The 14,027-nt window shown below is 31.2% G+C and overlaps 1 protein-coding gene across 1 annotated transcript; it reads right to left on the bottom strand.

Annotated features, from left to right (window-relative positions):
- Positions 1–7,320: 7,320 nt before the first annotated feature.
- On the bottom strand, positions 7,321–13,778 carry LOC147078909 (trypsin-3-like). The gene is made up of 4 exons (XM_085948564.1): positions 13,691–13,778; positions 11,612–11,798; positions 9,762–10,014; positions 7,321–8,326 (listed from the first exon to the last, which is right to left on the bottom strand). Exons 1-4 carry the CDS (start codon positions 13,734–13,736, stop codon positions 8,024–8,026), a joined length of 789 nt encoding a protein of 262 aa, XP_085804690.1. The 5' UTR covers positions 13,737–13,778; the 3' UTR covers positions 7,321–8,023.
- Between the last annotated feature and the right edge of the window lie 249 nt (positions 13,779–14,027).

Below are 14,027 nucleotides of genomic sequence, written 5' to 3'. Positions count from 1 at the left end.
GAGTGGGGTTAAGGAAATGTAGCAGGTGCCACTGACATACACATTTACTCCGCCTACTACTTATAGTTTTTCATCGTTGCAACTGCGGAATTCCGCGCTTTACAGATACATTACCCATACCCAGACACTCCACTTTGAGTCTACCTTATTGTGAGCCGTTACATACAAAAGTGGTTATCGAATGCGGGTGGCTTAACGGTAACTTAATTATTATGATCGATAGTGTCCATTTGTGTCGGCCACATTGTCTTGTCTTTTCGACATACCGTGTCGGAATATTAAAGCAAACAATGATACCCCAATATAGTTGCACCAAATCTCAAAAAGACCTTCCAGTGGCCGCAGGTCTTGCGTGTTGTAGAATGACGAGAGTAGTGGAGTCAACCCATTCATAGACTGTTCGACAACCAATCACGATCTTCAGTCATGTGGACCTGACAAAGTATAAGAAGTAACATTTACCAAAATTATTTGTTTTTTCTATGTGGGGGAGGTTTGGGTGCAAAATCCCTCCCCTTGTATGCGCGTCAGATTTGCAAGGATGGTGTTTGGGTCCAAATCGTACTAGATGGACTTATCCGGTATGTTAATGATTGTGTTTAGAACCCAACTCAGTCCCGTGTCCGGAAATTTTTATGTATGCATTTCGCCATATCACACTTCACCGTGAAATGTTGTATCGGAAATATAATATGGTCGTATATTAACGTCGTCCAACCTCTTCGGATCGTATAATATTGAGATAATATACATGTATAAATAAAACACGGTTCTTGTCGGTTTACATGAAGCCAGTGGTAAACAAATTTAAAAAATAGCCGATATACTAAATTATTTGTTAGGTTAGGTTAGGCTTACATTCTTGAATTCTGGAATTTTGCCAAAATCAACTATGAAAATTGGCGCGGTTCCTGCCTGACTTCCTGTAAACCGACTTTTACCTAAAGCACTTACACAATTCCTTAAAAAACTACCGAAATACAAGAGAAAGACAGTAGAAAATAGGTATGTAATTAAATTAGAAATACAGAACAACGCGTATTTTTTTCAACCGATACTATATATGCCGTACACTATATACTATACGGTCATCCCTTTCCGTTAAGAAATCTCACGGTGAACTGTGCTACGGTGAAATGTTATACCTACTTACGTGCAATTCACATGTAGCCACTCGGTCCAAGATTTTTTTCTAGAATTTGTATGAGGCTATTCCAGGTAATATTAATATAGTTAAATTCTATTGTTGTTTTTATTTAATAAAACGCAATTTTTTTATAGTACTTATTCCACTTTAATTAATATATTAGGACCGGTTTCGTCCGCCTCAGTGGGACATTTTCCGTTCAGTTGAAAATGTCCCACTGAGGCGGACGAAACCGGTCCTAATATATTAATTAAAGTGGAATAAGTACTATAAAAAAATTGCGTTTTATTAAATAAAAACAACAATACAATGCAGTTCCACCATGAATTGACAGTTAACAAAATAAAAGAAATAGTTAAATTCATTAAAATTTTAATTTTAGGCGTTTTTTTGTTAATTTAAATTTATTCTATTGAAACTGTGCGCTTTTATATTTTATTTAAAGTGACATCTATAATATTATAACGATATCTTTTATTGAGTATCGGGTAGATAATAAAAATCAATTATGGTTAATTTATTGACAATTAGTATTCATTGAAAATAACATAAATATAATATATTAAATAATATTTAAATTACTTCATTCTTCTTTATGCATACATACTTAAATTTTTACGGTTATAAAAATAACGATATAGCAACGAAGATAAAAAAAGTATAACTTGCTTGACATGTTTACTTAACCCATAATAATATGTATTAAATAAAATAAAAATCTTTATACTCATAATTTAATAACGATTGGAAGAGTATCTAAAATTTATCGGTAGAGAATGCATCTCGAAGTCAACAAAACCTGTGCTGATTTTATTGATAATATATATTATTTTATTAAAATTAAATAACTTAATATTTTGTCGCTAAGAATCAACCATACAAATTATTAACGATGTATTGAACCTTCTCTAATCTGAGAGCATTAAAGCTTTTTTATTTAAATTATTTTGAATCTATTAATTCGAATTATGAAATTTAATATTGAAAATACCTATGTCACTTAAATTTCTTTCAGCTGGTATATTATTAAATACCTACAATAATTCATTTAATTTCTCTTACATTTTATCTTGTTAAATAATAAAATAACTTTATTCATATAAATGTATTGCTAAGTAATTATTATAGTAGATACCATCTAACGCTACAGTAACTGTATCGAAAGTTTAAATTAAATAATACAGCAGCGTTTCTTAACCTTTTCACGCCACGGCTCACTTATCGAATCGTAAAGTTTTGAGAGAACGAACTAACCAGCGTCTCACCACGCTGAGAGTGAAGAGGCGATGTTGACCCTGGCTCAGCTACCTGCTGTGGATGCCAGAAGAGAACTTCAACCTGGGTTCCTTGTTATTCAAGGTAACGAGATTCTGCCGTCCTGGAAGACCGTCAAATACCTCCTATCTAAAGAGTGTACAGGGCGAAGTTACGAGATGCTGGTATGACCTGTAATGACGCTGCTTGTTGGCGAATTTACAATATGCATGTAAAGCCGTGAATAAATTGCCCAGTGTCATCATCGAACAAGCTAACAAGCAGATTATAAACAATCTACCGAGAAAAGTTGAAAGCCGGTCAACTTTACGCGCTACACGCTGGTGTGTGGGCCTACTGTTTCTGCGCAGTAGAGCGATGGTAGCAACCTCCCGATAAAAAAAACGAACTACTCAATACGTCCTATCAAAATAGTACCAAAAATAACGGTTTCAACTGGCTAGCTTGTTGGCTTCTGAGCGAGTAGAAAGTTTTGTGTGTCATCATCACAATCACACTAGCTGACTCGCCCGCTTTTAAATTCGCTAACAAACCGCTTGTAAAGTAGCTCAATGTCATTGAGGCTTATAACACGTCATTTGACCCTTTTTCCAGACTCTTAAATTACGTATCTTATTTTGTGCATTTCATTAAATTGACAAGCAGATCAAAGAGTTTGTACTCACACTAGAAAGTATCATATTATGAAATCAATGACGTTTACCATTTAACTTATTTAGTGCTAACACCACGACTGCCACGTTTGGAGTACTAGGACATTAGATATAATTAACGAGTTATTTAAATGTGGTAATTAAAATGTTATTAAAATCTCAGGAGTGATTGAGCAATATAACATTTTTCTTGTGGAATGGTATCTGGTATCTATATAAACTACATTAATATTCTGTAAGTTGGTACACATAGTTTCACAGATAGCGAATAAAAACTCTTGCCTATAATCGTTGCATTTGACGTCTTGTTTTCATATTATAATGTTATGGTGTATGTATGAAACATAATATGCTACTTAAGTCGCAGGATAGTTAATAAAAATGTCGCCAAATAAGATTAACATAAGGGTTTACCTGCCAAAATGTGATAATCAAACGACTTTCTTAAATATCCACTATCGTATTAGCACATATTAACTAATACAAAAATACGTTGAATTTAATATCAGTAGTAATTTGTCAATAACAATTAAATTTAAATTAATGATATTGGATATTAATATTTCTCAATAGATCTTTCGGGACACTAAACCAAATATTCTAAATTATTAACATAAAACAAAAACAGACAATAACATGTTTTAATATTTCACCAAACAAATATTTATGATTAATCAATATTTAATAACACAATACATTTGATTAATAATTCATTTATAAAATTTACAATACATACATGATTTATTTTATGAAAATAATGAGTATTGAAATCCTGAGGCATTCCAGAGTTCCGCGAATCACCGGTTGTGAATCATTGTAAATAAAGTATCAAATGATAAAAATAGTTTCCAGAGAACTGAAAATCGGAGAACAACAAAAAACCGACAACTATAAATTTTTAATTTATTTTCGTGGATTAATTATTATTATAACATGAAAGTAGCTATAAATCATACAGTTCATAGGTGTAAACTATCTTAAATATTATTATTATCAAAATCAATCTTTTAATTAATGATAATAAATATCTACATAATATATAACTTAACCTAATTATCTACCAGTGGTGAGGAGTGGAGGTAAGCTGTTAAGATTCGACATAAAAAAGTGCACACTAAACTTTGTGAGCCTTACTTGTTTTCACTGAACTATGAATATATTTTTCAGATGGTGCTGGTTAATTTTTAAAATTATATTAAACCCTGTCTAAACCAAATCATAATAGTTTTGGTATGCAATGGGCGATCCGACAAAAATAGTGCACATTTTTCAGTCATACTTATTTGTTTTCGTTGAATTGAAAATACATATTATTACAGATGGTGTTGGTTAGTTTTTTAAAACTCATACATAGTGCCTAGCCAAACCATAATCGATATAAAACAATATTCATCTGTCTATAAAATATATTAAAATATGTAAAGATAATAACATATTTTTATAAATATTTTATAGATAAATGAATATTTTAGACTATTATTATCTGCTGTGAAATTTAAAATCTAACAAACACTATCTACCCATTATAGTATTAGTTCAATAAAAACCAATACGTTTGACTGACAAATTTTAGTGAGCACTATTTATGTCGGACTTTACAGCCGATCTCCACTCTACGCCACCTTTAAAAGCGTATATAATAATATTATACTGACAGTTTCTAATAATACGTATGTTGTATTTCTTTAATTATAATTCTGTAATCATAAAAATATGTTTTTTAAAAGATCCACTGATTTCTAAAGAATTGTATAACTGATAAATTTTCCTAGTCAATATTATTATAAGTAAAACATGTAGATAATTACTTAATTAAGTGATTTCCACGAAAGGAGATAATATTATTAAATTATCATCTTTTTGTTATTCATTTCCAATAATTGGGTCGTTTGATTGTTTTACAATATTTTCGAGAATTTTCTACAATCAATAATACATTTTTAATTTCAATAATATTCATAATTTGAAAACATCTCATGCCAGAATTATATATACACACTAGAAAAAATCATCTTGTAGAAAAAAATACGACACAAGACGAGACTAACCTGTATCTTCTGGATTCGCACCTGTGTGCTTTTCCAATTTATAATGGAGTAATCCGCATTACATAAGAATACTATAATGTCAGTTTTTATAAATTGTTCAGGAGAATTTTAAAACTATCACATAATATTGACATAGCTTATTTCTCTCAACCTATAAAACCTAGACATACTATATTTTGATATCTTGTATATCAAACTGAGATTAGTCTGAAGATGTACATAACTCAATATGCCAAAAAAACCGGACATATCATGTTTTTCCATCTCTTTACTGAATTAATAACGTAGTAGGTAATACACAAACTGACTCACTAAAAATGAATTAGTTTTCATAGCATAATACCTTCATACTTGGTATTTTACCTATTTAAAACTACTACTTGTAGATACCTACTTCATAGTTTTCTTTGTATGTTTAACTGTTGTAATTGTTGTGTTCTTTACATTAAAATTTGTATCTAAAAAAATGTAATGTTCATGGTACTTGCTATGTTAAATTAATATGGAAAAACTTAAATAATCCCCATAATTTAACAATGATCTCAACTGGGCTCTTCCAATTAGAAAGGGAAAATTGGTCAATTGAGTTGACATGTCCATATAAATAGCCTTCCACCTATAATAAGACATTTATAATATGCTTAATTATTTAAATATATAAATAATTATTTTAAGTTATTTTACTATGACCAAATGGATTTAAATAAAAACAATAGTATATTATGTTATAAGATGTTTAATAATTATCACAAATGATTCTAAACTAAACAATATAATAATAGTTTTAATTGGTGCACTAAAAATACGTTCATTATAATTAATAGTGATGCACAATTCCTTCCCGATATATTGACCAAATCAAGAATGCATTCTACTGCATAGGACCTGAATGTTTCTGACCATCGAGTGGGGCGGAGAAGACTCGTCCGATCAGATCGGGTGGCCAAATCATCCGGATGACGATCGTCAGACATGAAGCCTCGACGAAGAAAATGAATGAATAGCAATAATTCAACCAATAGACAAAAATGATATACTTAGTTATATTTTTAACTAAAAATAAATAATACTTTTTGCTTAATAATAAATGGATACACATTTAAAAAAAAAATAATGAAAAGTAAATAAATAAGGCGAGTATTTCTGTGTCACTACTTGTTGACGGAATTTCTTTGAAAAAACTGTCATACTATATTTACTTTGTATTATGAGATACAATAATATTATTCAGAGATAAGAATGCTGAATTTTCAATTTTTGGTCTTATTACAATGCTGACCTAGTTCATTTTCCAACTACACATAAAAGCATTATAAATATGTTTGTGGAAATATTTAAATATACACATACAGCTACATTTGGCAGAATAAGACAATAATGATGTACGTATGTGAAAAAAAATTGCATTTATGACCTTAATTATATTATACGAACCGTTCATTTCTCAATCATATTTATCTGTATTTATCTGTTCGAAAAATAATCAAATTGGTTCGAGAAAACCCAGATGTATTTTGGGCTGGTTCGTATTATCTGGACATTTTTATTTTTTTGCGTTCTGCGTAGTAAGTAGATAGAGTAGCTGCATTTAGTACTGACACTTTCGATGTCGTTTTAAGATGTGAGCCGGGCATGACGAAATTTCGCAAATATTTATATTTAGCAACATGTAAATCGTGACAACAACACCCGCATTATAAAATATCTGACCTTTTAAATTATAGATGGGATACAATAATATAATATATGACCTATCGTATGAGATGGATTTTAAAATTAACGTAAACAATCTGACAGAAAACAAAGTAACGTGATAGGATCGTAGGTACCCGAGCTCAAGGATTATGAACCTACGACACTAGTGCCACCGGGTGACGAATTCGATATAATTTTTTCGATCAATTAATTCGCTTGGTAGTAGCATCGCTGAAACATGAGAACGTTTTTATTAATTTCACCTTCAAGTATCTTCTAAAAGTCTCCAATTATTATAAGCCACGAATAAATAAATAAGAAAAAAAGACAACACTTATTATATCCGACAAAAATGTGTAAGTATAAATGAGTAACCTTAGAAAATGTATGATATTCATTTTTTAAGTAAACTCAAAATAAACCATTATGCACAAGTATAGTTTTTTATGTTTTATTTTATTTCATTTATACGAAACGCGACTATTTTTTTTTTAAATTTTTTGCATGTCGACCTTGTTTAGAAAAAATGGCATAACCCTCACAGAAAAATTTTACAGGAGGGGAATAAACATTTTTTGAATGATTTTGATTCAATATTTAAAAAAAATAGGAACATACATTGGGTGCATGATAATCGATGATTTGGTGTAATATCTTTTCGATCTAACAATAATTAAAGAAGTTATTATGGAAAAATCATTAAAATTGAGGATAAATGCTTTTTTCCTTAAATTAAAACTTAGTTAAAGCTCAATTAAAACCTGAATTTGGATAATAATTTGGCATTTGCGGCTTACTTCCTTTTTACAGAACGTTTATTTAGTTGTATACATTGTTAATATCTAATAAAAGCACTTTTCGAAAAATGGAGGGTTACGCCCTTTTTTCTAAACAAAGTCGATGTTATTTGACACCCTTATAGGAAAAGGTTCTAGATACCTGCCTTAACTAGTTAATTTTCTCATTTTTTCTTCTCTAGTGCATGAAAAAGTTATTTCATTTTCTATACAGACAACTCAAGATTATCATCTACATACTACTAGTAGACATTAAAAACTTATTAGGATTACTAATTAAATTATTGACTAACATTTACAACTATATTTATCATAATTATTACCGTTGAAGTATAAAGAACTTAATTATATTTTTTAGAATTACTCACACCAATCTTGTCGTTATTAAAATACTTATATCATAAACGATTATTTCAATAATAATAGTTGCTCATTAATCCATGACTTAACGCTTGACACTCTGGTATAGACTGGTGGAAACCCATGGACTCCACATCGAAAACTCCAGGATATTATGCCCGCCAGTTCGCCATCCAGGATCATAGGTCCACCGAAGTCTCGATAGCATACTCCCACTCCTGTGTCATCCATGTTTCCTGAGCAGATCATTCGTTCTGTGACTGCTCTGAGGGTTAAGTACGCCTTCTTGCAGACTTCTTGATTCATTACGGTTGTCACCAATGTTTTCAGCAGATAAGTATTTGATGTCTCCTAGAATAAGTATGTTTTTAAATTAAAAATTCTATGCTTAAAAATACTTGGATGGAAGTATAAAGTGAATTATGATTATGGTTAATGTATTAGCCATAGTAGGTACTTCGGGAGAACAGCATTTTTACGAATAGCATTTACGGTAAAAAATATTCGTCAGATACTCAACTGAATAACAATAATTATACTACAGTTCTATAAATGGTCCAATTTTTACAACACGTAACTATTTGAAATTGATAATTAAATTTTAATATATAAATAATATGTGTTTTAACTAGACCATCGTCATATTTAAGTAAATTATATTAAAGAGAAAAATTGAAGGCGTGTGCAAATATTTATAGGGCCGTATGCATGAGATTCCCAAATACTTTATAGGCTAAATACTGCTCATTTGTATGCATGAGTGCAAATGTAATTCGTTGTATAGCGACGTCACGATGTGACGTCATAATGTGGCATGGCGTCCATATAATAGCAAACTTATAAAATTTAATTCCCCGATCATTAATTTTAAATTTTGAAATTGTAAATGTGTCTGAAAGTGTGCAAACGGTACCATATAATTATATTTAATAATTATAAATGAATAATTATTAAGAACTTTAAATAATTTATCAGTTATTTTATCACATTTATTTTATAATTCTACTGTACGAAATGATTGTGTATTCCCAGTAAACATTTCCATTTGGTAGCAATACATACAGTTATATTATGACTAACTTCACTTCAATCACTTCTATTATGAGATGTCAAAACGGAATAAGAATAAATGAATGAATGAAATGAATAAACAGCACGACTAGGAACTGTTTTTAAAGTTCGCAAATGTTTTAGCCTCAGCCTATCTCCACTATTATGGTTTGGTTTAGGCAGGGTTGAATTCTAAAAAACCATCTGCAATTTGTATTTTAAGTTCTATGAAAACAAATAACTATGACTGATAAAGTTTAGTGTGTGCTATTAATGTCAAATATCCACAGCCTACTTCCACTTTTCGCCACTGTAGTGTATTATACTGTAGGTGTATTATCAGATATATATCACTGTCTCAGTATGCATTATTCTGTGAGCGAAAGCAAAAAGGTGTTAAGTTTTAAAATCAAAAAGTGAGTTAAATATGCAATATATACCACGGGAAAAGGGATGAGTTGAATCAACGCATCTAAATTACTAAACTCCACACTGAAATATCGAAGTTTCCATACAAAATGGTCCAAAAATCAATCTTATTTTGATTATCCTGAAAAGTAGTGATCTTTCTTTTGTACATAGTATTATTCTTGACGTTTGTTATAATTTGTCAGTCACCATCCAGCGTAGAGTATGTATTACTGATGTCCATTAAGCATGATTGGGCATATTTCAATACTTATAATACCTAATATTAATATTAAATAATACTACAAGTATAATAAAAGGGTATTACTGTAACTCTTCCGAAGCCTGTCACAGCTATTTCTTCGCCATCAGCAATTTTCACACTTTCATCCAGAAGTGGAATAATTTCCGTGTCGTTCCCATTCAATTCCAGCGGAGAATCTAGGACCACCAAAGCCACGTCGTAGTCAAAATCTTCTGTGAAGTTGGGATGCATGATTATCCCAGTGACATTAATTAATTTGCCTCCAACCTCTGAAAACTTTGAACCAGCGCGCACTTTCCACTGTGACGGTTTTGTGCTAAAACAAAATTTAACAGACTTTTAAAAACAAGCAGAATAAAATGATAGTATGTTGTACCTAAGCCTAATCAGGTACAACACAAAACATAATAATCTAAACACGTCCCTTGACCACTGTCTTTTTCCCAATATTATTTGCTACCAATTTTATGGCATATATATTTTGTTTAGCATCCCTTAGTCAACGTCTTCTGATTATTCACTCTTATTTACAATCGTCCTTTAATTAATGTATTTTGGTTTATGTGTCTTAACCTCTGTACTCAGGCCTATATCTTCTCGACAATTTCTTGTGTGTATTATATTTTTAACCATGCCTTATGATCATTGACATTTTGATTAGTGTACCTTAAGTGTTGTTTTCTGACTATTGCCTCTTGGCCATTTTCCATTTTAGTTTCTATATTTCGTCTTTTATTTCTTGACCAGTCATATATTTTTTTCTTTCAGAGTTCTTTTTCTCATTAGCTATATTTGTTGGTCAATGTATTTCGGATGGTTTCACTTAGGTAATTTGGACATTGTCCATTGGAAATGTATTTCTACTTATATATATCTAGAGTCAAGAGTCGAGACGACGGCACATATATTATTATTATTGACAATATCTTTTGCACAATATCTTTTACTTTATGAGTTATGTCTCTTGGACGATGTTTTGTGATCATATTTTGTTGGCCATTATCCATTTGTTAATATATTTCATCATTTGTTTCTCAATCACTGTTGCATATTTTTTCAGGATGAAATCTAATCCAAAATAATATTTGTTCGTTGCCTAATGAGCTGAGCTATGGTCATTGTCTTTGGGTTAGTATTGCTATGTGTGATGTTTTCTGACGATTGTCTCTTGAATAATGTATTTTGGATTATGTCTCTGCACCACCTTTCAAGCGCCAATGTTGATCGATAATGTATTTCGCACAATGTCATTTGGCTTTTACCTTGTAAGCTTTGGGTTTATATTTGTGAATTAGCATTCTTTCTCCTACTCCTGATATTGGACTGCATTATTGCATTTTGACTTATTTGTCTTGACTTCTATCTCCAGGCTTAATGATTCCATGATCCAGACCAATTATTTTTACACAATATCATTTAGCCCTTCCCATACACAAAATAATCGTCAAAATGTATGGAAGCGTTCTAGAGCAGTATGTCGATAATCTGCAGCTATCTGAAAGATCATTCTTTGGAAAAGGGTTCCTAGCAGGAAAAAAATACATAACGGGTAACGAGTAGAAGGCAACCGATCTCGAGTAAGAAAGAATCCGGGATAAACTTAAACACGTGTCAAGAGTACGTCATACATCGAATACTGACAATTGCTCTCGGCTTATGCATTGATGCTCATTTAATATTGGTGTATTACACACACTGTTACACGTGCATAATGCGTGTTTTATTGTCATAGGACATTCACACATTCAAAACCCTGCATCAAAATGTAGTGTATTGAACATAGAATATCGGATTTATATTTATTAGTCTTTTCTGTGGTTCCTAGGAACGATACCTATTACAGAAAAAATCATATATTTATTGAATATAATTACTAACTGCATTGAGTATTAATTTAAAAAAATGTTTATTACTTGTTAACACAATCTGCAGATGTAATTATAACGGTTTCATTGATAATGGATCCACTGCATTCTGGGGAAAATATACCATCCATCTTCTTATCTTTGTGCAAGGATACCAGGTATGGAGTATCTTCAATTGATGTTTGATTACCACCAATGATTCTTGGCTCAACATCGTCCAGGTGAATTGCGGAGACTAGAAAAGACACAATTTTTATATTAATATTTTTTTTTATATAAAAGTAATTCCGATTAGTTCAGTATGTTAATATGTAGTTAGAATTGGGACATAGGTGTAAAATTATAGTTTTCGTCTGAACATTTTAATCAACACAAATTGAATGAACCAGTCAATAAGTTTACGGTTTCTAACAGAGTACAGGTAAATCATTATACAGTGGCACCATGGGTACGGCAAACGCGGTTTGCTGTTGTAGTGGTATTGTTTGCTAGCATTGAAACTGGCATTGCCGCAAGCAATTCGATACACTCGCGAATCGCCTATGGTGCCACTGTAGAATGATTAACCTATACTTGTCAGATGAAAATATTCTTTATCAACTTGGTAAAGAAGCAAATTGAAAATTATAAATTTTCTGTCATAGAAGACTTACGAAGATTAACTTGAGCCTCTGTTATATTTATTTCCTATTCGTGTATCTCCGTAGTAAATATGCAATTAAATATGACGCAACGTAAACAAAGCTTTCTATTTTAAGCATGTATCTATTACAATATTTTCAACTAATGGTATAAAATAACCAATTTGAAATAAGCACAACTGACTATTTAATCGAGCGACTGAGTAATGGTAAAACAATTTAAAATAGCTAATAGTACATTAAGTTAACAGTCATTTGGCTAGATGCAGAGATGACGTCGGACCTCTTCCAGAGCTGGTTCACTGTTAATTCTTGGTGGCACAACAAACAATTCAAAATGTTATATTTTATCAGTACCTACTTATTCTACAATAATAGTAATTTTGAAGTTATTACTTCTTTTAGCGCGTTTGCGAAATCAGATCAGAGTGTATTTTTGGCGTGTGACATGTAACACATAATTTATTTTTTCACACGAAAAAAAACGCACTCCGTTGGATTCGTACCACCGATTGTTCGGTTATCAGCCGAACGCACTACCTTTACGCCACAGTATGATACTGCAATCGTGACGATTATACAGTATAATGTTATAGTTTAGAATTGTTCTGTTGCCTAGGCAGCGAATTTATTATTGTCGGCCATTTGCAATTCCTTACGTAAACAAACGATTAAACGCCATAGTGGCAGTTGTTACTTACTTACTTATAGAAATAAACCAACGGCGTTTCAATAAGCGGCCCGTTTTCTTACATGTGTAATTTAACAAGATAATTAAGAGATAGTCGAAGAATTTAGGTTATCACAAGTTTTGTTACGCCAAAGAAGTATAACTTCTAACGCGCGTACATAAGTACACACACCGATTTTTTTTATTTCATAATCAAATTAACGTAAGGTAACTTATGGTTTATTTTGATAAAGCCTGTGTTTTGCAGTGTGATTCAGTGGTATTGTTTTAAAATAGTTTTTTATTTATAAAAATAACTAAAGAGCGCGCAGATTTGAATGCAATGGGCTAAGAAGCGTGCGAGAGAAATTCATATATTATGCGACTAGGCGATTAAATACAGCACGCATGATAGGACAAAACGCAGGTGTTTTATTTATGCGACCGCGCAACAAAAACGCAAACTCTTTCTCTTGTAAATTTTCTTGCGTCAGTGCGTTACTTACTATGTGAAGTACCTACTTCTTTCTACAAAAATTATTTTAATCACTTTTCCATAATACACAAAATTATGTCGATTTGTTTTTATATTTTTAACTTGACGTTAGGGGTTTTAATGTCATCACAAGTCATTGTTTCGTATGCATTGTCATATTTCGATCTATCAACTTAGAGATTTGGCTATCCAGCATTTTACACTGCTGTAAATACTTACCAACACCGCGTAAGTATATTAATTAATACAAAACTAATAGTATTACACATTTAGGTTGTTTAGAACTAGGGTCGCAAAATGTTTTTAATTGTTTAGCTTACCGTGATTTAAAACTGTCACAACACAAAATAAAAGAAAGACTGCCATTTTGATGAAATATTGCGACTAATAATTATAACAGAATTGTTTATCTTCCAACAAAACGCATGTATTTATTGATTTTTATCGATGTATAATCAATATAATTGGCAATTTCGATAAGAATGAGTATTAAAGTATAATTATTCAAGGCTTAACATGTTATCTGTCAATAAAATCATTCCTTCCGATGTCAACTAAGTAAATGCAATTTATTATTTATTAAATTTCTTTGATAACAGTATTAATTATTATTTTATGGAGTTAAAGACACTCACAACCAGGGGCGGCTCTACTTTA

This window comes from Rhyacophila brunnea, unplaced genomic scaffold (assembly GCF_057557595.1).
Source record: "Rhyacophila brunnea isolate RB1 unplaced genomic scaffold, BYU_Rbru_1.0 scaffold_10, whole genome shotgun sequence".
NCBI lineage: Eukaryota > Metazoa > Arthropoda > Insecta > Trichoptera > Rhyacophilidae > Rhyacophila > Rhyacophila brunnea.
This window is presented reverse-complemented; position numbering and strand designations above follow the sequence as displayed.